The sequence below is a fragment of the Fistularia commersonii genome, chromosome 23 (assembly GCF_037954325.1).
Source record: "Fistularia commersonii isolate RoL2024-O1a breed Wild chromosome 23, RoL_Fcom_v1.0, whole genome shotgun sequence".
Classification (NCBI taxonomy): Eukaryota; Metazoa; Chordata; class Actinopteri; order Syngnathiformes; family Fistulariidae; genus Fistularia; species Fistularia commersonii.
This window is the reverse complement of record NC_141306.1, coordinates 2152544-2177701: the sequence shown is the minus strand read 5'-3', so window position 1 is coordinate 2177701 and position 25158 is coordinate 2152544. Positions and strand designations below refer to the sequence as shown.

The 25158-nt window shown below is 40.8% G+C and overlaps 1 protein-coding gene across 1 annotated transcript in view; it reads left to right on the top strand.

Moving 5' to 3' along the window:
* Positions 1-25158, top strand: part of LOC147220610 (netrin receptor DCC-like) — a 73331-nt gene that overhangs the window by 33319 nt on the left and 14854 nt on the right. Inside the window, exons 10-11 of the mRNA XM_086170100.1 lie at positions 2366-2515; positions 7020-7322. Coding sequence (XP_086026226.1) covers positions 2366-2515; positions 7020-7322 — 453 coding nt within the window. The remainder of the gene's footprint in view (positions 1-2365; positions 2516-7019; positions 7323-25158) is intronic.

The window sequence follows — 25158 nt, the reverse complement described above, 5'->3', positions numbered from 1 at the left end:
GGATCTGATTTTGGGTTAGATGGATGGAGATGATTGGCTGTGAGTCTAAAACCGCATTTCTTTGCTGACATTTGGAAAACACAACTGTCTTTACATGATTGGCTGTGGGCTAGATGGAGATAGATTATTGGCTGTTGGTGAGATGGAAGTAGCTGATTGGCTGTGGGTTAGATGGCGGCAGATGATTGGCTTTGGGTGGGATGGTGGCAGGTGATTGGCTTTGGGTTGGATGGAGGCAGATGATTGGCTGTGGGTTAGATGGAGGCATCTGATTGGCTGTGGGTTAGATGGAGGCATCTAATTGGCCGTGGGTTAGATGGCGGCAGATAATTGGCTTTGGGTTGGATGGAGGCATCTGATTGGCTGTGGGTTAGATGGCGGCAGATGATTGGCTGTGGGTTAGATGGAGGCAGCTGATTGGCTGTGGGTTAGATGGAGGCATCTGATTGGCTGTGGGTTAGATGGAGGCAGCTGATTGGCTGTGGGTTAGATGGCGGCAGATGATTGGCTGTGGGTTAGATGGAGGCAGCTGATTGGCTGTGGGTTAGATGGAGGCATCTGATTGGCTGTGGGTTAGATGGAGGCAGCTGATTGGCTGTGGTGATCCCAACAGGGTACAACGCAAAGGAGAGGAAAAAAATACAACACATTTCTATCCATCTCCGCCGCTTCGATTTTATCGTTCTGTCTTACACACACACACACACACACACACACACACACACACACACACACAAACCTCCATTAACCTGCGCCCGTCTCATCAATAACCCCAGTCAGTGACAGTATTGATCAGCCCTGCTCTCCCCGTCCATCCTGCCGCTGTAATCAAACCCCCGCGTCTCTTCAAAATACAGTAAGCAACACACGCGCGCACAAATTTCCCAAAGCTGCTGATCGCAGCCGAGGAGCGTCCGGATAAATCGATGCTGTCCAATCAATCCCGGTATTGATCAGGGTTTTAGGAGAAAACCGGAGTAAGCAGGAGGCGGACGGACCTCCTCCGTGTCGTCCGACTGAGAATGGAATTGAAAAGAGCTCCGGGGGTTAAAGACACGGATGGGATATGTTCGCCTTCGTGGAGCTTTTTCCGATGTTTGCGAGACAACAATCTCACATTCGGACCTTCGGAGCGGCACCGAACCGAGCAGGCGCAATAGTTTTTTTTTTTTTTTCGATATATATTTTCTGTGCAAAATCCGATATCGGCCAAAAAGTGTCAGTTTAACGGCGGGTTTTCTTCACAAAACCGGATTTCTTTGGGGTCCTCAAACGTTTACCAATCAGGATCGAATAACGTTTCCCTTCTCTAATGGAGAGCTTCCTAAATGTAAACATTTAGTGTTTTGCAGAAAGTTGTACATAACAGAAAATTAACTCTCTCTCGGATCTTGACAGGAAAAAAAAAAAAAAAATATATATCAGAAGATTAATACTAACGTTATTAATAAAGTAAATAACACTATTTATGAAATTTAAATCTATTGCTGCCTCCCTTGTAAAAGAGGTTTTTAATAGCAACGGGACTTTCTCGTGGTTAAATAATCCTTTAAATCCAGCCACCGTCTCTTGACAGATACGACAAACAGCCTTTTCTCAGAATTTGACGAAAAAAATAATCGTTTGTCCGCCGCAGGTTAAAAACCCTGCATCGTAATGCATCTCTGGTTTTGCTCAGGGGCCGGGAAAAAACTGGAGGCGGTCCATATTCGGCCCCCGAGCCGTAGTTTGGAGGCCGCGGGTCTAAATCCTGAAAATCTAGCAGGAACATCAAAACGGTCCTACAGCTTTTAGCTAGTAGCTTCTTGCAGAGCTACAATTCCCACGAGGCATCGGGTATCTGCTAACTAGAAACCCGCTGAGCAGCTCGGGGTCATGGTTACGATTAGAAATGTGCTATCTAGGCCCCCCACAACACACACACACACACACACACACACACACACCTTTCACCCTTTGTAACACAACTCACCCGGACACCTGGAGCACCTTGATGCTAACATCAAGTGGCGCGTCCTCCGGCTTTAACTCTTCAAATCTGTGATAGCGGCCATTAAATGTGGACCGCGAGGTCACGCCGCAGCGCACGTTTTGCTTTGTTTCAACTCACAACACACACACACACACACACACGCGTGCGCAGCTGTAAACGGCTGCAGCGCTGACGTTTACTCACTCATTTACCGACCCTTTTATTTAGTCCCGGGGACGTTAAAATCAAAATTTTAACAATCAGTTTTAACAAGCCGCGTTTTACCAGGATAACTTCCATCTCAGTTCCCCGTTTATAGTTTGCTATAAAGTTCCCTTTTCCCGCGCTTGGATAGCGTTTTGGTGACCGACTCTGCTTCCCCGTCCCCGCCAGCGGTGGTCAGCGCCATCCCGGTGCCGTCTCTGGACTCGGCGCCGTATCCCGGGATCCTGCCGTCGCCGTCCTGCGGCTTCACGCACGGCAAGTTCAGCCTGAGGCCGATGCCGTTTTCCAGCCTGACGGTGGACAGAGGATACACACCAGGTGGGTCCTGAATACGCTCACATTTAAAAAGATGAATAAAATAAATGAAGGAAAAAAAAAAAAGAAAAACTCTAGGAATGTACATAACTTTTTTTTTTTTTTTTTTTTTTCTAATATCATAGTAATTAGATTACTCCCATCATAGAAAGTGGCAACTTTTTTTTGTTTTTTTTAATTGGCGATTTCCTATATTTTTGTAAAAAATAAAAATATCAGGAAGGGGTGAATGGTAGTTTATCTTTATCTCTCACCTGATAATCGACAAGCATTTATTATTTATTACATATATTATATATTCATCCTTAATCTATTTATTTATTTAAGTGTTTGTTATCTTTTTATTTATTTATTTATCTATTTATTTATTCATTATCTTTTTATTCATTTATTTATTTGTTTATTATCTTGTTATTCATTTATTTATTTGTTTATTATCTTGTTATTCATTTATTCATTTGTTTATTATCTGTTTATTTATTTATTTATTCATTATATTTTTATTTATTTATTTATTTATTTATTTATCTATTTATTTATATATTTTTTGCTAACAATTATTGTTTTTTTATTTTTTATCTATCTATCTATCTATCTATCTATCTATCTATCTATCTATCTATCTATCTATCTATCTATCTATCTATCTATCTATCCAATTTGGACTTCTTCCCAATAATTCTGTGTATGTTCTGTTCCCTCTGTTTTTTTTTACTTGTGAAGCGTCTTTGAGTGTCATGAAAAGCGCTATAAAAATCCCATGTATTATTATTATTATTATTATTATCCATCCATCCATCCATCCATCCATCCATCCATCCATCTAGTGTTATTATTTGGCCACAAACTGCCTGAACTCCCCCCAGCTAAGCTTTGACCGGTGAAATGTCACCGAACTTTGCGTCCCCGATAAAACATCACCGTTTTTGAACCGAAAACCAATGATTTTTGTTTTTTGCATCTTATTCTTGCGTCGGACTTAAAAAAAAAAAAAAAAAAAAAAAAAAAAGAAATGCCTCCACAGGCGTTGCTATGTTTACGTTCCTTCACGAGTCGAACAGAAGATCCGGCTGCTGATGGAGTCTTTGTCCAAAAAAAAAAAAAACATTTGAAAGCTGCAAACACAAGCATGTCCGGTTAAATACGTGAGTAACAGCTCCTAATGGCCAAACATTTCTCCCGAGGCCAATTAGAAACACACTATTAACTTCCTACTTTAGTTTGTGGGTTAAAGAAAAGGGGCCTCTTGTAGGCCGGGTGTGAACCTCCACTGTTTAGCAGCTGTTTCGGCTCATTAGCAACATTAGCCGTTTAACATTAAGGACCGTCACGTTATTTATAAGAAACTATTCAAAGAAGTGCAGCCGCCGCCAACCGGAAACACAAACATGTCAAGATTACAGAAAAATATGGGCGGTGAAGAAGTACAGATGTGAGGTGAACCCGGGTCATCTGACAGAATCTGGGATACAAGTTGGAGAATAATTCTTTCTGAAAAAAAAATCCAATTGGTCTTTGGAGAAGAGAAAATATGAAATAAATATTTTAGTAAGTAGATACATAAAAAGACAAATTAATGAATTCACAAATAATTATTAAAAAAAAAGATTATTATAATAATAAATTATAATATAAAATATTATATATATCCAAATATATACTATATAAATATATAAATATATATAATTATATTATAATAATAAATAATAATAATATAATAATTTATTAAATAATAATTTTCTCCTATTTTATTTTACTTGATTTTTTTTATTTAAAAAAATAAATAAAAACAATAGAAATTAAAAAAAAAAAATTAAAATTAAAAATAACAATAAAATTATCTGGGGAAAAAAAGGTGAGTAAATGTATGGAAAAAGACGTTATATTTATTCTTTCTTTAAAAATGTGCGATTCAGGATCAACTCCAAAACTCACTTTGATAACAAAGTTTTCACATGATAATTCAACATTTACTGACTCCTGTGTTTTTTTGTTTGTTTATTTTCAATCACATTTAGACCAATTTCGCTCCTGAGGACAATTCTAAGCGATGCGGTCGGGAGCGATTGTGCGGTAATTGGCTAATTCCTAGTCGGAAATGATACAACATCGTCAGAAAACTGCGGAGGAGTTTTCAGCGTCATTGAAATAGCCGACGCACCGGGAGGCGTTATTACTGCACGCCAAATAACCGTTTTTTTTTTTGTTTTTTTTTCTAATTAGAAAATAGTGTTGAAAATATATCTCGAGTATCATCACGGAAGCAGGGGACGATTACAGGAATACATTGGAGGAAAAGCAAGCGTTCATCAGAAGGGACTTTATTGGCCAAGTATTGTCCCGAAAACGAGGATTTTGGCTCCGGTTCACGGTTACATTTTATCCTGATCCCAGAGGTCCATTATTATTGGACAAAGAACATCACAACCAGCGCAAGTGACCAGCTCGATATCTGTATTTTGTGAAATTTCTGTTCCATCAATGCCCTTTACTTTTACTTCAAAAGGTACTTCAACTGTACTTCGGCGTTTTGGTTTCAGCGTTTTGCGACGTCCACTGTGGACAAAAAAAAACAAAACGAAGAAACTGTTACATCCTTAACAAATGTCTTTGAAAACAACTGAGTATTTCCAAATGTAAAATATTGAGTCTTCAGCCAACAGTATCACATGGCCTTGTCCGGAGGGTCCCTTCTGTTGGCCAATAATAAGAGTCTTTCAAAGTGCTTGAAGTGGATGCTGTAGTTCTGCCTCATTGTAACAAAAGGCCTATTATGTTTGGATGGAGTGGAAGCAGGTGGACTACTAACACAGGACCAAAAATAGGTCCAAGGAACAAGACAGAGCCGCCGCTGTGCCCTCTATTGGTCGCATTCACAGCGGCAGGGAAGGTCAAAAGAGAATTTTGATGCTTGAGTGCGGCCATGGGTGGGACTTTTGTGCTCTTTTTGGTCATCCTCTTTTCACACGGTGTTAAAAGGTCCAAATTTCGGTATGCTTCCATTCGGTCGTCCTCTAGTCACACGATGTTAAAAGGTCCAAAATCTGGTATGCTTCCATTTGTTTGTCCTTTTGTCACACGATGTTAAAAAGTCCAAAATCCGGTATGCTTCTGTTCGGTCGTTTTATTGTCACACGGTGTTAAAAGGTCCAAAATCCAGTATGCTTCCATTTGGTCGTATTATTGTCACATGATGCTAAAAGGTCCAAATTTCGATATGCTTCCATTCGGTCATCTTATTGTTACATTATATTGAAAGGTCCAAACTCCAGTATGCGTCCATTTGGTCGTTTCATTGTCACATGATGCTAAAAGGTCCAAATTTCGGTATGCTTCCATTCAGTCGTCCTCTTGTCACACGATGTTAAAAGGTCCAAAATCTGGTATGCTTCCATTTGTTTGTCCTTTTGTCACACGATGTTAAAAAGTCCAAAATTCGGTATGCTTCTGTTCGGTCGTTTTATTGTCACACGATGTTAAAAGGTCCAAAATCCACTATGCTTCCATTTGGTTGTCTCATTGCCACATGATGCTAAAAGGTCCAAATTTCGGTATGCTTCCATTCGGTCATCTTATTGTTACATTATGTTAAAAGGTCCAAAATCCAGTATGTGTCCATTTGGTCGTTTCATTGTCACACAATTTTAAAAGGTCCAAAATCCACTACGCGTCCATTTGGTCGTCTCATTGCCACATGATGCTAAAAGGTCCAAATTTCGGTATGCTTCCATTCAGTCGTCGTCTTGTCACATGATGTTAAAAGGTCCAAATTTCGGTATGCTTCGTCGATGTGAGCTCTCGCAGATGCGTTGCCAACAGATGAAAAGCCCAAAGAATGAAGCTAACCTCCCACGCATGCCCGTCTCATTTGAGTACATTTAGCTCAAATCAAGCCAACCCTATTGGATTAACTTTGCGATCCAGCCAAAAAGACACTTTCTGGTGTGCCGAGCCATAAAACATAATCTATTTAAAGCAACATCTTGTTGATGGATTTGGACTTGTTTAATAGACGCTTATTTTTGGGCGCATCTAATTCCCGCTGGTTCCATCAAATAGTTCAAAAAGGTCAGTCCACTGCGAGCAACCCCCCTCCGGAGTCGCCATTTAGCCAAAAAAAAAAAAAAAAGGCGTGAAACCGGCGAGGGTGTTATCACATTACACGTACATAAAGAGGTTGAGAAGCGCGTTAAGTGTCGGGGTAATTGAGAAAAAAGCGCAATGCCGCCGACATCAAAGGGGGCAGCGTCTATGAAAAACCCTGGAGCTCTGCGGGATTTCGTAGTCGAACATTCGCACGTTTGAAGTTGTGCTGTTTATCTTGTTCGGTGTTTTCTGTCGGGTTTCCAAATAAAACGTGACTCATTACGAGCGACACGGCGATTGAGACTAATTAGATATGTCGTCTTTTGTCCGACCTTCTCCGCGTCCTTTCATATTTCCATTTCTTCCTCTAAACAACTCTTTTTATCCGCCCACCGCCCTCCTTTCACCGCCGGTCCGACAGTGATGCCCTCCGACGCCGCCACCAACCCCCTCCTCCAGCAGCAGTCGCCGCCACAGCAGCCGGCGCCGCTCCTCCCCGGCGCCTCCGCCCCGACCGGGGAGCACGTCCCGGGCGTAGGGTCGGTACCAGGGGCGCCCACGGTCACCGGCGCCACGGAAGAGTCCCAGGCGGGCGGTAGTCGGACCATCCCGACGGCTTGCGTGCGGCCGACCCATCCGCTGCGAAGCTTCACCAACCCGCTGCTGCCTCCGCCCATGGGCACCATCGACCCGAAGGTGTACACGTCCATGATGCCGCAGTCCAGTGAGTACTTTTGGGATATACTTTAACCATCCCGTTATTGGGGATAGTGTTTAGCAGCAGGAAGGCATACAAGGACAAGACAATGACAAGCAAAAAGCGATCGTCCTTGGAACTGAACTCCCGGTTCCTCTTTGCCTATCGAAGTGTTGTTGAGCAAGACATTGAACCCCTAAAGCAGGGGTCGGCAACCCGTAACACCCAAAGAGCCATTTGGACCCGGTTTCCTCGGAAAAGAAAACATTGGTAGCTGCAATTACTTTTTGACGTCTAAAATAAAGGTACCGCTGTATATATTGCTTTTTATTACCTTTACACTTTGTATAAACAAGTGTGTGGTGTGTTGCTTCTTAAATTCACAAAGTATTACAGAAAAAATTAAATCTTATTTATGTAATGAACTCATTTTGAGCTTTGGGCTTTCAGAGCGTTTAGCGGAGCCTTGACCTGAATTTTAAAAATAAATCGGGAAAAAAAAATCACCGTGTCAGTAAACAATAAAAAATAAATATTTGCAAAATATCTTCATAAATTTCTATTTTACCTGGTTTATGGCACTTCTGCTCCTGAACTTCTGCGCACGGCATCTACAAATCGGGACTTTACTGGCTTCCGCGAGTGTGACGTTTATTTTGAGCGGCGAAAAATAATAAATATAATTTTATTTAATATTTCAAGATCACAATAATCTTCCAACTTAGAACTAAAAGTTAAAAAAAAGGAATTAACACAAATGAAATACACTTCAATTAAATATTTATAATTTATTTTCCCCCTGACCTAATCGCTCTAGATGGCGGCCAACTGCTCATGGTTCATCCATGCTGGGTTTATTTCAGGGGGAAAGTACAATAAAAAATAAATAAATAGATTAAAAAAAGAATAAGAAGAAATACATAAACTCCAAAGTGTAAAGGTATAAAGTAGAATAAAAAAAAAAGTCTCTATATTTACCAGTATACAGGAATGCGTTATGAGCAAAGTGGAGATGGGAAGTAGTGCAGTAACTGATTAGGGTGAGTTATTGTACAAGATCGGTACCTTTTTGTTGGACGGCGGAGTTGTTAGGGTTATCTGCTGGAGGAGCAGCTCCGGTGTCCAGGAGGTATTGGTCCAGATCATCCGTGATGGACAAGTTTCTCAACCGTCGGTCACAGAACCAGCTCTCCTGATGACCCCGTCTACTCTGTAGGAGTCTCTTGCTCCAATGCTGCTCCCCGGGCATACAAGTGCACCAAAGATCACACTGGAGACAACAGACTGGTAGAAGATCTCCAACATCTTGCTGCATACATTAGATCCTTTCCTGTTCACAGTGTTGGATCTTCAGTCCAGTCCGTTGTCAATCACGACAACCAGGAAGTTATAGTCCTCAACCATCTCCAGTAGCTTAGCCCTGATTTGTAGAGGCTGTGCCGGCCTGAATTTGATCACCATCTCCCCGGTCTTGCTGACATTCAGCCTCAAGTGGTTCTTAGTTTGGTTGGTTTTTAATGTACCGCTTTTTCAACCAAAAGAAAAACCTTTTCCATCATCTTGTCAAGAGAGGTATATACCCGAGTAAGACACCCCAAAAACTGCTGTGATTAGAAATAACCTTTTCTTCATCTTTTATCAGGGTCAAATGTGAGATTGGTACATTTAGCATCAACACATTAGAGATCTGATTGATGGGAAAACATCCCAGTTTCTGGACTTTACTGCCAGGGTCAGCAGTGTGCAAATTGAAACAACTAATTGAAAAGGTAAAGAGTGGAGCGCAGGGGCAATCAGTGAACTTCGTGAGGTAGCTTGTGGCTGTTTGAAAAGTTCGGAGACTGTTGTGCACTGTCAGCGATGATTCTCAAAATTGAAGTGCTAGCAGTCGATCGAAGCTGCTTGTCCAGAAGTCGTCCAAGGTTGTGAATCCCTGTCGGCGGTTTAGGAGTCTGACGGAGGCGGGATAGAGAAAAGTTGTCATGGCTCAAAGTCCAACATTTCGCACTTCCGTCCCTCCTTGTTCTTGAGGCTGGAGGCCGCTCTTCCGAGGACTCCACATCTGCTTTCAGATGTAATCAGCAGGAACTGAGAAAACTTCCACTTTCCACAACGACTTTCATACAAGCGGCTCCTCGACATGGAAAACCCTGCGCTTTCGATTGTCCTGGATGTTCATCATGTCAGCCATCTGCATCTGGTTCCCCCTCCTAAGACCCTTTATTTAATCGTCCCCACCTGATCCCTCCTGTCGAGCATACATATGCTGTGTGACTCGTTCAGTGGGGGTCACTTTGTCCTGGTTCCTCGCCCTGGTTCACAGTCCTGGACTGTAGTTCTGGTTCGTAGTACTGGTCCGTAGTCTTGATTTGCAGTTTGGGTTCGTAGCCGTGGTTCTTAGTTCTAATTCGTAGTCCTGGACTGTAGTTCTGGATCGTAGTACTGGTTTGCAATCTTACTTTGTAGTTTGGGTTTGTAGCCGTGGTTCGTAGGCCTGGTTGGTGGCCCTGATTTGTAGTTCTAATTTGTAGTCCTGTTCCGTAGTCCTGGATTTTAGTTTTAGTTTATAGTACTGGTTCGTAGCACTGGTTTGTAGTCTTAATTTGTAGTTTGGGTTCGTAGCTGTGGTTCATAGCCCTGGTTTGTGGCCCTGGTTCGTAGTTCTAATTTGTAGTACTGTTCCGTAGTCCTGGATTGTAGTTCTGGTTCGTAGTTCTGGTATGTACCGTAATTTCCGGATGATAAGCCGCGACTTTTTTCAAGTAAACAACGCTGCGGCTAATATATGGACTTTTTTTTGGGGGGGGGGGGCTAACGAGCTTCACGCCGCTAAAACATTTATCCTCGTCACATCGGATCGATGAAACGACCAAGAAATTCTGAGTCCGTTCAACTCCGACACCGAAGAAGACGACTTTGACGGTATTAGTGCGCAGGAGGAAGCGCGAGATAGCGATCGGCTAGCCGGTGCGCCTTATATTGAGGTGCGCTCAATAGTCCAGAAATTACGGTAGTCTTGATTTATAGTTTGGGTTGGTAGCCGTGGTTCGTAGCCCTAGTTGTTGGCCCTGGTTTGTAGTTCTAATTTGTAGTCCTGGATTGTAGTTCTGCTTTATAGTACTGGTTTGTAGTCTTGATTTGTAGTTATGGTCGGTAGCCGTGGTTCATAGCCCTAGTTGGTAGCCCTGGTTAGTAGCACTGGTTCGTAGTTCTAATTCGTAGTCCTGTTCTGTAGTCCTGGATTGTAGTTTTGGTTTATACAGTAGTATTGGTTTGTAGTCTTGATGTGTAGTTTGGATTGGTAGTCATGGTTCATAGCCCTAGTTGGTAGCCCTGGTTGGTAGCCCTAGTTGGTAGCCCTGGTTGGTAGCCCTAGTTGGTAGCCCTGGTTCATAGTTCTGGTTCTTCCTGTTCCGTAGTCCCAGACTGGTGTTCTGAGTCGTAGTACTAAACTTTTGCTCGTGCTGTGTCAGTATTCATGTCGGACTCAGGTCTGTTTTTTTAGGACTTTGATTTCCATGTATCTTGACGTCCTCCTCATTGAGGCCCTTTCCTCTCCACCCTGAGTATATCCTAAGATTTATACCGGCCCCAGGCTTCCATCACTCTTGTCCAGTCACCTCCAGCCGCAACCACAATGTCCAAATCACAAAACAAAACAGAGAGTTGACTCGCGATCCTTCAACCCGTCTGACCTACGGGACTCCCACGATCGAATTACCAGGGTTTAATCACGAAGCTTACAGCCGATCCATCTCTCTGCGCTAAAATGTGTGTGATTAACACACATCCAAAGCGTTGTGTGTGTGTGTGTGTGTGTGCTGTCTTTCCACCGCCCACGAAATAATATTTAGTTTTAGATGGTAACAAACCCGTATTTGGAAAAGTTCCCAGCTGGTTCCCGCTCCGCAAATCCGTTACTTAAATTCAAATTGGCTATTTGTTTTACACATCCATTTAATTATTTTTATTTCTTTATCTTCTTCAGCGATTCTTTGTCTAGGCGGGATTCTCTCCGCCGAGCCGCTGCGTTGTTGATTAATTCATTCGGGGAAGCAAAAAAAAATCTTTATCCCTTAGGCTGCTGCGTTTGCCGTAGCGTACATGTGCGGTTGTGTACATGTGTGGGTCTGCCGTTAGCATGCGCCGTAACCGGGCCTGACATTAGCCGAAGGCTCGAACGTGAACTCGTCTGACCTCTTTCTCCGTCCTCGTTACCTGAATCTCTCTTCAGCTTCTTCAAGGCCGCCATGTAGACAATACTGTGTATGTAGACATGTAGACAACCAACATGTTTTCCTATCTGGAATTATGGGTATGGGTGTGTTGAGCCGCATTTTGTAATAACAGTGCATTTTGTAATAAACGTCCAAAAATGTAATAACTATTTCATTTCATTTTGTAATAAAGCCGTATTTTGTAATAAAGCCGCATTTTGTAATAAACTGCCCCCAACGCATTTTGTAATACATTTTGCCGCATTATGTAATAAGTTAGTACATATTGAGAAGATTATTACAAAATGCACTTGCAGCTTTTTTTATTTTCTAGGAACTGTAATAATGTAATAACATGAAAATGTAATACATGTAATAACATGTAATAACATGTAATAACATGGTGCATTATGTAATAACAATTCTAAAGCATAAGTTTGTTAATTGTATTTTATTTTAAAATATAATATATTTATTTTAATATATATATATATACTGCCCCAACACATTTTGTAATAAATTTTGCCGCATTATGTAATAAGTTATTACATATTGAGAAGATTATTACAAAATGCACTTGCAACTTTTTTTATTTTCTAGGAAATGTAATAACATGGTGCATTATGCAATAACAATTCTAAAGCATAAGTTTGTTAATTGTATTTTATTTTACTTAAAAGTATTTGTAAAAGGTAGGCCTATTATTAGTATCACTGTATTAGCCTAGTAGCAGTACTTAGCAATTACTATCAGTGCACTATTCAAAGGTTGCATTAACAGAGAATATTCTATAAATTCCATGTTATTACATTTCCTAGAGAATAAAAAAAGTTGCAAGTGCATTTTGTAATAATCTTCTCAAAATGTAATAACTTATTTCATAATGCGACAAAATTTATTACAAAATGCGTTGGGGCAGTTTATTACAAAATGCGGCTTTATTACAAAATGAAATGAAAAAGATATTACATTTTGGACGTTTATTACAAAATGCACCGTTATTACAAAATGCGGCTCAACAAGGTGTCCTGCATTTTTTGCCCCATCCAGCCATCAATACATAGACTTCCCTTTCCTCAGGCTACTTCCTTGACAAAGACATACACAAACATACACACACACACACACACACACTGCATAGCCTAACTTGTTTCCTAACCTGATCTGGGGCATCAGCGCAGTAAAAGTCCTGAAAGAGAAACGTTTTTACCTGTTTCTTGAAGGTTGAGAGAGATGATGCTAGTCTTGTTGCTTCCGGAAGTTTGTTCCACCACTGAGGTAATAGAACTGAGAACAGTTTTGCCTGAGATCGCTCAGAGCGAGCAAAAGGTACTGCTAGTAGGTTTGAATTAGAGGAACGCAGCTCTCTGCCGGGAACGTAAGGTCTTATCATTTCGTTCAGATATGCTGGTCCTGTTCCTGAGGTGGTTTTGAATCCCAGGGTCAGGACCTTGTGCTTGATCCTGGCAGCTACTGGTAGCCAGTGCAACTGGACGAACAGAGGTGGAAAGGAAACACAGTCCTTCCGGGGTGTCCGGTGTCTTCTCCCGGGCCTCACTCCTGGTGGGACCTCCCAAGATCACACCATCAGGGAGGCGTCCATCCTGACCAGAAGCTCCGGCTTCTTCATCTTTCTCCTCTGTATGCTGGAGGAGCAGAAGTCCAACTCTGAGCCCCTCCCAGATGGTCAAGCTCTTCACCCTGTCTAAGTAGGAGACCGGACTGTCCTGTAGGGGCAACTCCCTTGTATCCGTGTCCTCCTGAGGATCGCGGCATAGTTCAACCGGTAAATCAAGAGTTTTGCCTTTTGGCTCAGCTCTCTTGTCACCTCAACTGACCCCTGGAGAGTCCCCATTACCGGAGACCCTGAGTTACTTATGGTGGGAAGTCATCCCCGACCCGGAGACGGCGCTCCACCTTTGCTCCAGCTGAGGACCGCTACCTGGATTCTGCTGCGTAATTCTGTCCAAGAACAAAATCCGCGAATCTCCTTCTTGTTGTGCAGTCCCAAATTTGCGATGCTATCCTGCACTTAACCCTTGTGTTGTCTTGCGGGTCAAAAGTGACCTACTGTAGAAAAAACAGCTCAATGTATTTTTTTCCAACTTGAAATTTTATGACTTTTCCTAAAGAGACCCCATAATAAGAAAAAGTGATATTTCTTTTTTTGTTTATGTTTCCATGTGGGCTGTACACTAGGGTACAAATATTGTCTTATGGGTCATTTTTGACCCATAGGCCAAGGGGAGTAAACACAATGCTAAGATCGCATGTGGGTTAAGCTAGCATTCATACCACCATTGCAAACCTCGGGCTCTCCTGCAACTCCTATCTGAGCCTCAAATCAACTCCTCTCCAAAAAAATGGCACAGAACAAGGATCTTCCCCAAGCATACCGACCCCCAAAAAACAGAACACCGGAGTGTCTAGATCAGTGGTTCTTAACCTTGTTGGAGGTTCTGAACCCCACCTGTTTTACATGCGCATTTACCGAACCCTTCTTTATTGGATCGAGGATCGGTTCGTTGATGGGTACAAAGAACAGGCAGAGTAGCCTTTTCATCGAATCTGGCTCCCTTCACCTTGAATTCAGCAAGCGCTATGTTCTTGTAGTTCCCATCTCCATGCAGCTGAAGGAAGCCTTCCCTTAGTTTTGCCGGTGCTGGACTAGAATCGCTCATCTTGTCATTCTAAATCATGCAGTTAGGACATCGATTCCAATCCCGTTCCGTCATACATGTGAATCCGTATTGTACGTGTTCTTCCGACCGCTTTCTTTTTTTGCCCGACATAATTAGTACGAAGGGATTAAAATATTAAGAAAGAAATCACATGACGTACTATCACGACAGTCACAAGTTACTACAACTGAGCGCGCCAAAATCCCCGCAGCACGGATAGGCTAAGCTACGTAGCGTGATCACCTGCGGCCAGTGATGTCATCACCAATGTGTGTCTTGACCTCCGCCGAACCCCTGAGACTGACCCACCGAACCCCTGGGGTTCGATCGAACCCAGGTTAAGAACCACTGGTCTAGATGCTCTCATCGCACCTTCTGAAAACATCTCCTCTATCTTATCCTCTCTATTTGGATGGGCTAAATCTATTTTAAGCGCCACAGACAGAAAACCTTCACCGCCGTGATCTCCGGCCTGTGTGTGTGTCCGTCGGGTGGGAGTGTTGCTTGTTCCTGCGGGCGTGTTTGTGTTACCGCAGTGTGTGGGTGTATACACTTCCATTACGGCTCTGTTTACACGCCCAGGTGGCCTCAGATTAACATTGATTTTCGCCTCCTGGAAAACCCTTTCCTCGGGTCGTCCGCTCGCCTCCTCGAAACCCCCCGGCTCAACTCGCGCCCCACCACCACCACCACCACCACCCTTCCCTCGGAGGCGGGGGTTGAAAAAGCAGGCTTGTGACCGATGGCGTATGTTGTGGCGTTGTTTGGTCTTGTTTACGCACTCACTCAGGTGTGATGACTCCCTCTGTGGGGGAAAAAAAGAGCGAGATGTTTTCCCGGCTTAATTGGATTGCGGTTGCGGGTAAGAGAGAGGAATAATCCCGGGAAGGCTATCAACTGTACAGAAGCAAGGTCAGACCTCCCGCGTCAATGTTCCCCAAACCTTTCAGAGGGTCCCTAATGCTCTTCTAGGTGTCTGAGTTCTTGTTATGGAGGCAGAATCCTGCAAGAATCAATATGGGGAAAGATTGATGATTGATTGTATGTGGAGTTCTTGGCTAGCTGCATCTTAAATTAACTTCCATGCCAAAAAAAATGCACTTTTTTTTTTTTTTTTTTTTTTTATCCAAGCTTGTCTCAGTCTGAGTAACACTCACGTGATATTTACATCATTTTGTGAATGTTTGAATATCCTAGTTTCACCCAAAATCTTCCAGCTGGTGGTTTTAAAGAACCGCAAAAAGAGTGTTAGCAAGAACTTTTACAGTTTTTTTTCAACATTGTGCTAATAATCTTTTTAGGTCTTTGAAATAAGGCTCTTCCGGCGTGATACCGAACTCGCAGAGGGACATCAGCATTTTCGGCAAAATAAACAGGCATTTAACGAACGGCTAACAGGAGTTTTCGTATGGCAACTTCTGCAGGGAGAAGATAAAAACATCTAGATTCTTCTGATAGTTAATCGCTGTTCGCAGCTTCCACCTCCGCCTTGTCCATGTCTTCTTCTTCTTCTTCTTCTTCTTCTTCTTTGGTGGTTTGCCTTCAGTGTTGCACTAAAAGTGCATGTTGTAGATGCTTGTGTTGCAGCTGAATGCCAAACTAAAACAATTCTCAACAATGAAATCGAAGCAGGGCGATTCTTAGAATTGAGTTCTTGGAACTTTGCTGCCTGAAAGTGTCCACGGACCTTCCTTCAAGGCATTCTAAGATGGAATTAGCAGGTTTAGTTTAAATTCTCAGAGCGATCTTCAAGCTATAATTCATCTCCCGGTTTTCTAAATCATATCCCTTCCGATCGATCAGGCGTACGATTTTTTGCAATTTGGTTAATAGACGCTAAATAATTCTCGAGTGAACTTCAGCGCTTCTGGAGTGCACGTTTACCATCGAGAACAATGGAGGAACGTCAAGGCAAAGATTGGCGTGCAGCAGCTACGCCGAGGTTATCGTTCACCGCTGGGGGTTGTTTCAACGTTACCTTGAAGCTCAAGCTCGGCTGAGCATCGAACAAAGGGAAGGAGATACCAGAAAAAAAAGAAAAGAAAGCCTTGATGCCTCTCAGACCTGTCAAAGTGAGAGGCTCCAGCATACGTTTTCTTTGTATCGCCTCTGAATTAGTCACAAAGGGCTTGTTGGTCTTTTTTTTTTTTACGAGCCCTAAAGAAATACAGCACAAAAAAAAAAAAAAAACAATGCGCGCACCTCATAATCCGTCCGACTCGAGTGAAAGTGAAATGGCAAAGGTGATGAATCCGTTTGGATCTGCACAAAAAAAAAAAAAAAAAAAAAGCAGCGGATAAAACGGGTTCATGAACAAGAGGAGCTAACGACAACGCTAACAATAAGAGGCGCTAACAACAACGCTAACAATGAGGGGCGCTAACAACAACACTAACAATGAGGGACGCTAACAACAACACTAACAATAAGGGGAGCTAACAGCAACACTAACAATTAGAGGAGCTAACGACAACGCTAACAATAAGGGGCGCTAACAACAACGCTAGCACGAGAGTACAGAATTCTGCTATCCAATCGTCAATCTTGGCAGTGGTGAGTGGGTGTCATTTCTCGGAGATACCAGCTAAACATCAACGTGTTCCTCCTTTTTTTATTATTTTTCTGAAAAAACGTGACCACGATATGGCACTTGTTGGAACAACAGACGGACTAGCAAAACGCCGCTAGCAGACAGTTTGCTACGATTTACAACGATTACCGGTGACCTGGAGGACTGAGAGTTTTATTCATTTGAGTTTGCTAATAGCGTTATTGATTCAGTCTGTCATTAATATTTTCATTTATTGATTGATTTATTACATTCACTATATTATTGGGTGAGGCTGTCAGATAGACATGTAATGATTTGCTGTAACAATAATAATAATAATAATAATAATAATATTATTAGTATTATCGTTATTATTATAACTTTTTGAAATCATGGGAACTGGAAATGAATTTCATTCAGTTGACATCATACGATTTTCAATTTTTATGATGATTATGAAATTAATATCATTATGTTGATTATTTTGCTTTATTATTATTAGAATTATAGGAAGAAACCAGGAAATTAATTAACCAACCTTCCAACTGGCCCACACAACCAACTGACCCACAATATAATAATAATAATAATAATAATAATAATAATGATAATAATAATAATAATGACTATTATCAATAATAACTAAGAAAACAACAATGATAATAATAATAATAACAATAATGATAATAAAAATAATAATAACGGATAATTAATAATAATACATTATTGTTATTATTATTATTATCATTATCATTCTTGTTATTCATGTTATTATTGTTATTATTGTTATTATTGTTATTATTGTTATTATTGTTATTATAATTGATAGCATTATTATTATTATTATTATTATTATTATTGTAAAAGTTGATAATTATTTTTTTAACCAAAATTCAAAGAACTTGTGAAAAATCCGATGTGGAACATTTTCATAACATTCAGTTTGGGGTTTGTTTTTCTTTACTTTTTATTTTCCTTTTCTTTGCATCCACATCAACAAGACCCTGACCTTTTTCCAGCCACGTTTCATATCAAGTTTTAAAAAATCTTCAGCCTTACCCCCCTCTCTCTCTCTCTCTCTCTCTTTTTGTTTTTTTTTTGGAATCCTGTCTGCAGAGAGTAAAGTATGATAGTGGGCAGTCATTCACTTAAATTGGCCTGAAAGTGGGCCGTAATGCTGCGAGCTGTAATGGGATTCTCTGACTCAGTGTCTGATACTGAGGCAAAGACGTCCTGGCTGTTGCTGGAGGCAGACGCTCGGTCAGACGCTCGCTCAGACGCTCGGTCAGACGCTCGCTCAGACGCTCGCTCGGCCCTGATGGATGTTTTTCAAGTGTACGCTTTAATCTCGCCTCAGAAGACGCGCGTTATTACACAAGACGGGGGGAAAAAAAAGGCTTTAAATGTCTTTAAAATTATTATCTCGCAGCGGTCGAGCAGCGAAATAGGAGACAAGAAAAGGCGTTTTTTGTTTTTGTCGTCCTCGCCGCCGTGTTTGTAGGCGTGAAGCTGATGAGCGTGATCCCGGGAGGTCGCCGGAGTTGATCAGATGTTCAGTATAAGCAACATGCTACTGGGATTGGGATGCTCGAGAGACACACCGATATACTGTGTATATATATATATTTGTTATTTGTTATTTTTCTATTTTTTTTATTTTTTTATTTTAGTTTCTTAAAGAATTCATAGAGAGCATAAATAAAGAAAAAAATATATATAAATTTATTATATATATATATTTGTTATTTTTAAATTAAATTTTTTTATATTTTATTTTTTCAGTTAATTTATAAATAGTATTTTTAGCTACTATGATGCTTAAGCAGAGACACAGTATGTTGCTTCAAATCAAATATCATTACTTTGGAATGGAATTGATCGGATATTGATGAATTGTCACATTCTATAAGGGGAAGACAGTCTCATTAAAAATCTTGAAAAAATGAAAAAAAAAATACAATATTTATTTATTACATTTATGTACATATGAATTGTATCTATAGCTACTGTGAGACACTGAATGCTGGAATTGGAATGGAATTGATTTGATATTGATAAACTATAATTTGAAAGGAGAAAGTCCCATTCAAACCTTGAAAAATATAAAAAAATATAAGCTGAAAAATATAAAAACTCTGTGTTGTTAGTAAAGTAGATAAAATTAATTTGATTATTTAAAAATTTATTATATATATATATTTGTTATTTTTAAATTAAATTTTTTTATATTTTATTTTTTCAATTAATTTATAAATAGTATTTTTAGCTACTATGATGCTTAAGCAGAGACACAGTATGTTGCTTCAAATCAAATATCATTACTTTGGAATGGAATTGATCGGATATTGATGAATTGTCACATTCTATAAGGGGAAGACAGTCTCATTAAAAATCTTGAAAAAATGAAAAAAAAAATACAATATTTATTTATTACATTTATGTACATATGAATTGTATCTATAGCTACTGTGAGACACTGAATGCTGGAATTGGAATGGAATTGATTTGATATTGATAAACTATAATTTGAAAGGAGAAAGTCCCATTCAAACCTTGAAAAATATAAAAAAATATAAGCTGAAAAATATAAAAACTCTGTGTTGTTAGTAAAGTAGATAAAATTAATTTGATTATTTTAAAAAAATTGAGATCTTTATATTTTTCAAAATGTGTTTTCTTTATTTCTACTGTATGAAATAGTATATTCATATTTAACATATTGAAATTTGATTTAATTTTTTTTATATATTTCTTTAAATAAGATCAATTTTTTATACCTGTATAAGTAATAATTTTATGTGTCAAAAAATAGTATTCACATATAATTTTGGGGGGGAAATACTTTTAAACATGTTTTAATTAGTTAGTTATGATTCAATATATTTTGATTTTTTAATAACATTTGTAGGTGAGTATTATTTATTTTTCCCTTATTAATATAGTAGTTTTTCCCGTTGCCACAACCATTTCCTCTATTCTCCTTCATTGGCTTTGCGAACGTGAATTGACTTTCCAGAAAAGTGTAATTAAAGGAGTGCGTCTGTCGTTCATGTCGGGTAAATATTAGACATCGGGCTCATCGAGATGTCGGGGATTTTGTCGGGGTTGCAAAGTCCAAACTGAAGGCGGCAATTAGAGGAGCCTCCGTGGATCCGCCAGTGATGGAAAATCTGGTGAACATATGACGGCAAATGAAAAGCAAATAAAACGCCAAGTTTAAAACGCTTCACTGCAGGGCAACGTTCGCCTGTTTACTCCTTTAATTGACTTCCTGTTCGGCCAAATCCTGATTCTGGCCGGCAATGGCGTTTAAAGTGAACCTCCTGCAAGGCCATAAGACATTCATTTTTAATTTATGCAGATTTTATCCAAAAATGGGTGATTGTTTGCTGAGTAATGGCCATCTATCCATTCATTCATTTATTCATTCATTCATTCATTCATTCATTCATTCATTCATTCATCCATCCAGCTATTTCATTCATAAAATAATAACTAACACAACAACAATAATAAAATTAGTGGTAATAATGATAATAATAATGAGAATCTAATGATAAGAATTAAGATAAGACAAGATAAGATAAGATAAGATAAGACAAGATAAGATAAGATAAGATAAGAACAACTTTATTTATCCCGAAGGAAGTTGTTGTGCCAGAGTTCCCAGCAAAACATAACAATAATAAATAATAGTAGGAAGGAGGGAGAATAAGAAATACAATAAAAAATATAAAGTGTCAAAGTTTAAGAAATACAATAAAATTAATGTGTCAAAGTTAATTATAAGAATAATGACATGTTATTCTAATATATTTTTTGGCTTTTATTTTTTCATTCATTCAGCTGTTTTATATCACTATTGCTGTTATTTAATCATTAATGTTACAGTTTTTTATTTTGTTATTTATTGTTTTATGATTTATTCATGCATTCGATCATGCTGTTTGTTTCACCATTATATTATTATTATTGCTATTTTGTTGTTTTCATTTATGTTGTAGTTGTTTCTTGTTTATTAATTTTAAATTGGATGTTTTGAAACATGTTTAGTGGGACCAGCTATAGTCTATAGTATTATACATATTTATATGTATTAACGTGTGTGTGTATGTGTGTGTGTTCAGTCTAAAGAGAGTCTTAGTAATTGAGATCTTTATTCTATTTGACGCAAATATCAACAAAGGTGCTTGGAAATTTATTTAGCTTATTTATCACACCGATCTCAGTGTCATCAGCGTCACATCTGACGCCCGTTTATTTGCGTCATGTGGTATCGACCCCGAGGCGTTTTTTTGACGGCGAAGAATGTGACCCGGGAAACGGAAAAGTCTGGATCTTCTCCGGCCGCGGGTGTTCAGACGGAGTGAGATCCAACAGATGGCTGACGGAGGAGGAGGAAGGCGTCGCCCCTGGAGACGCTTCTTCTCCTTAAAGACGCGTTTTCATCTCGAACCGTGTTCACTTCAAAGAGATGCTCAGGATCGATAACTCCGCCCCTCCTTTCGCCGCCTCCCTGAACAACACACACACACACACACACACACACACGTTGCAGATGTGCACCCCCTCCTCCCGTAGGCGCTTCCCACCTCCACTCCAACATGTCTGGTAGATATATATCCACCTCCCTGAGCGTCCGCCACAGGGCCGAGCGCTAGCCCAGATACATCCCGTTCCGGCTCGCCAACGCTGAGGCGTCACGCTGAGCGACGTTTTGTTTAATTCTCAAATGACCCTGATGGTCATTTATCATTTAAAGGAGCTTTAACATACTGAAATGATGGAATATCGCTGTTATGGTGGGTATTAGCGCTGTTGTGGTTGGCATTCATGCTGTTGTGATTGGCGTTAGCGCTATTGTGGTTAGCTTTAGCACTGTTGTGGTTGCTGTTAGCGCTGTTATGGTTAATGTTAGTACTGGTGTGGTTAGCATTAGCTCTGTTGTGGTTGCTGTTCGCGCTGTTATGGTTAATGTTAGCGCTGTTGTGGTTGGCATTAGCACTGTTGTGGTTGCTGTTAGCGCTGTTATGGTTAATGTTAGTGCTGGTGTGGTTGGCATTAGCTCTGTTGTGGTTGCTGTTTGCGCTGTTATGGTTAATGTTAGTGCTGGTGTGGTTGGCATTAGCTCTGTTGTGGTTGCTGTTTGCGCTGTTATGGTTAATGTTAGTGCTGTTGTGGTTGGCATTAGCACTGTTGTGGTTAGCGTTGGCGCTGTTGTGGTTGGCTTTAGTGCTGATATGGTTAGCGTTAGGGCTGTTGTGGTTGGCATTCATCATGTTGTGATTGGCGTTAGAGCTATTATGGTTAGCTTTAGCACTGTTGTGGTTGCCGGTAGCGCTGTTATGGTTAATGATAGTGCTGTTGTGGTTAGCATTAGGGTGTTGTAGTTGGCATTAGCTCTGTTGTGGTTGCCGTTAGCGCTGTTGTGGTTGGCTTTAGTGCTGATATGGTTAGCATTAGGGCTGTTGTGGCTATAGTTAGTGCTGTTCCGGTTAATGTTAGTGCTGTTGTGGTTCCCGTTAGCGCTGTTATGGTTGGCTTTAGAGCTGTTATGGTTAGCGTTAGTGCCTTGTGGTTGGCATTCATGCTGTTGTGATTGCCGTTAGCACTATTATGGTTAGCTTTTGCGCTGTTGTGGTTGCCGTTTGCGCTGTTATGGTTAATGTTAGCGCTGTTGTGGTTAGCGTTAGGGCTGTTATGGTTGCCATTCACGCTTATCATGGTTGGCAATAGCGCTGTTGTGGTTAGCATTAGGGCTGTTGTGGTTGGCATCAGTGCTGTTGTGGTTAGCGTTAGTGCTGTTGGCGTTAGCGCTGTTATGGTTAGCGTTAGTGCCTTGTGGTTGGCATTCATGCTGTTGTGATTGCCGTTAGCACTATTATGGTTAGCTTTTGCGCTGTTGTGGTTGCCGTTTGCGCTGTTATGGTTAATGTTAGCGCTGTTGTGGTTAGCGTTAGGGCTGTTATGGTTGCCATTCACGCTTATCATGGTTGGCATTAGCGCTGTTGTGGTTAGCATTAGGGCTGTTGTGGTTGGCATCAGTGCTGTTGTGGTTAGCGTTAGTGCTGTTGGCGTTAGCGCTGTTATGGTTGGCGTTAGTGCTGTTGTGGTTGGTGTTCGCGCTGTTGTGGTTAGCATCAGCACTGTATTGGTTGGTTATTCTATATTATCTTTATTGTTGTTATTCATGTAGAAAAGTTTCATGTAGAAAAACAAGCATTCACTCATTTATCCATCATATAAACAAACACGCAATTATTCACTTGTTCACCTCATACAGACATTCACCCAATCATTCAGCGTTATGAAGAACTCATCTTAAAAATGCAAAAGCATTCATTCAGTCATTCACATATTCGCTAACAAATCTGCATTTTATTATATTTTTTAATACCACAACATATGCAACTCCATGTGTGTGCGTGTGTGTATTCTCTCTTCTTTTTTTTTTTTTTTTTAAACATGTGTGTGCGTCTGCTGCTCCATTGATTTTTTTTTTTTTTTTTTTTTTTTTGTTTTAAACCCAACAGAGTCAACGTCTGGCGGATTTGAGCCGTTCTGTCCGACCGGCATGAAAACACACAAAACGTCTGTCATCAGGTCTGCTTCCTCCACCCTCCAATGGCAAAAAAACCTTCTCATTTTATGTTTTTTTTTTTCGCCTCTCGTTCCCCGGTGTGATTCACGGCTCCGGGAACGCCGTTGCGTTTGGCTCCGGAGGATGGATGTTTATTGATCAGGAAGCGAGGGAACGGAGGAGGAGGGGAACCCCTCGGACGCCGCCGGGCATCTGGACGCCGTCTGGGGAAAACGCTTTGTCTCCCGGTTTTCCTGTTTTGTTTTTTTTTTTTCATCCGTAGAATCGACTTTTTAAAGCAGAGATAAAGCTGCCTAGTGTATTCATTGATTTATTCCTTTTTTTTTTTTCCCCTCCGCTTGTCCATCAATGTTTGTTCTATTACCGGGATGTTTGCTCTTCCTCTATCGCCTGGTCATCGCGCGGTCGTTGGGCGAGGTCGGGGGGAAAACGGCCGCGGGGGTTCGGACGCTCGATCTGTTTCCCGTTTGACGCTCCACTTAGCTCTGGATGGAGTCGTCAATGCTAACAATTAGCGGCGGCTCAGCGTTTTTAGATCAAACTGTCTCGCACGAGATTGCGCGTTGGCGAACGCACGATCAGGGAGGCGGCGTGACAAATGACCCGACCCGGCTCGCCAGCGCCGCTTCCTGTCCTCACCCCTCCATCTCTGAACTCTCTGGGCACAATCTTGTCGAGATCTTTTTTGCAGAAACCGGACTTGAATGTTTTCCCTTGAGGACCTTTCACCTCCGATTCTTGAAGCTTCTCCAACTGGAACAAAATCGTGGAGTCTCTTCTGTCTATCAGGGTTTGGGGGCGGAGCTTAAGCCTGGCTCGCGCCTTAAAACTAAATAAGACCAAAGACCGTGGGTTTTACATCCAAAGATTTTGCAAAAACTCGTGGAAACCAACAACTACATTCTTTCGGCAATCTTTTTATGCTACGTTTTCACCGGTTATTTGCAGAGCCTTCACTTCTTTGGTCCGATAATCAGAATCAGTGAATAATCAGTATTTGTCCCGTGGGGCAATTGAGGGGCACAAGGGGTAGCATAGCAACCTGGAGCAGATGAACTAAAATAAATATAAATGTAAAGTTAAAGTACAATAAAAATGAGATAAAATAAAGTGAAGTTATTATTATTATTATTATCGCTTTGGACATTGTCCAACCTGGGCTTTTTTGCTTGTAGCCCCAACATCATCTCTTCATTCTGGATGCTTGACTGTTTGTCAACAGGGTTTCCTGTGTCCGGTTTTGTCGGAGCTCATCTTTTGGTTCGGTCTTTCCGATGATGTAATGTTTGATATCAATCCTGAGCACTAAGACGGGGAAAAGACTGACCTACGACTGCACTGAGGCTCAAAACTACCAGCTCACATTTTTGAACTGAGCTGACGGAAGTGCTCTGCGACTCTGCTAGCACTGCCCTACGACTCTTAGGATTTCCTTTCAACTACCATATTGAGGTCTGTGACTGGAAAAGGGTTTGGTGTAAGCGGCGGTTTAAGTTGCGACAGCTTGTGAGGTCAATGGAGGAGTAGTTTTGCAGAACTTTGTTGGAAGGGGTTGTTTTGTTGATGGGGGCATTGTTAGATGGAACAAAGGTACAACTCTAGGGACTCACCTGGGGGAAAATTTGAGTACCATAATTTCCGGACTATTGAGCACATCTGAATATAAGCCGCACTGGCTAAAAAAAAATAAAAATAAAATAAACGTATGTATACATATATAGGCCATACTTGTCTATAAGCCGTAGGTGTCCCAATGTGTCATGAAATATTGACACCGATTTTTTTTTTTTTTTTTTTTTTAACTTTGATTAAA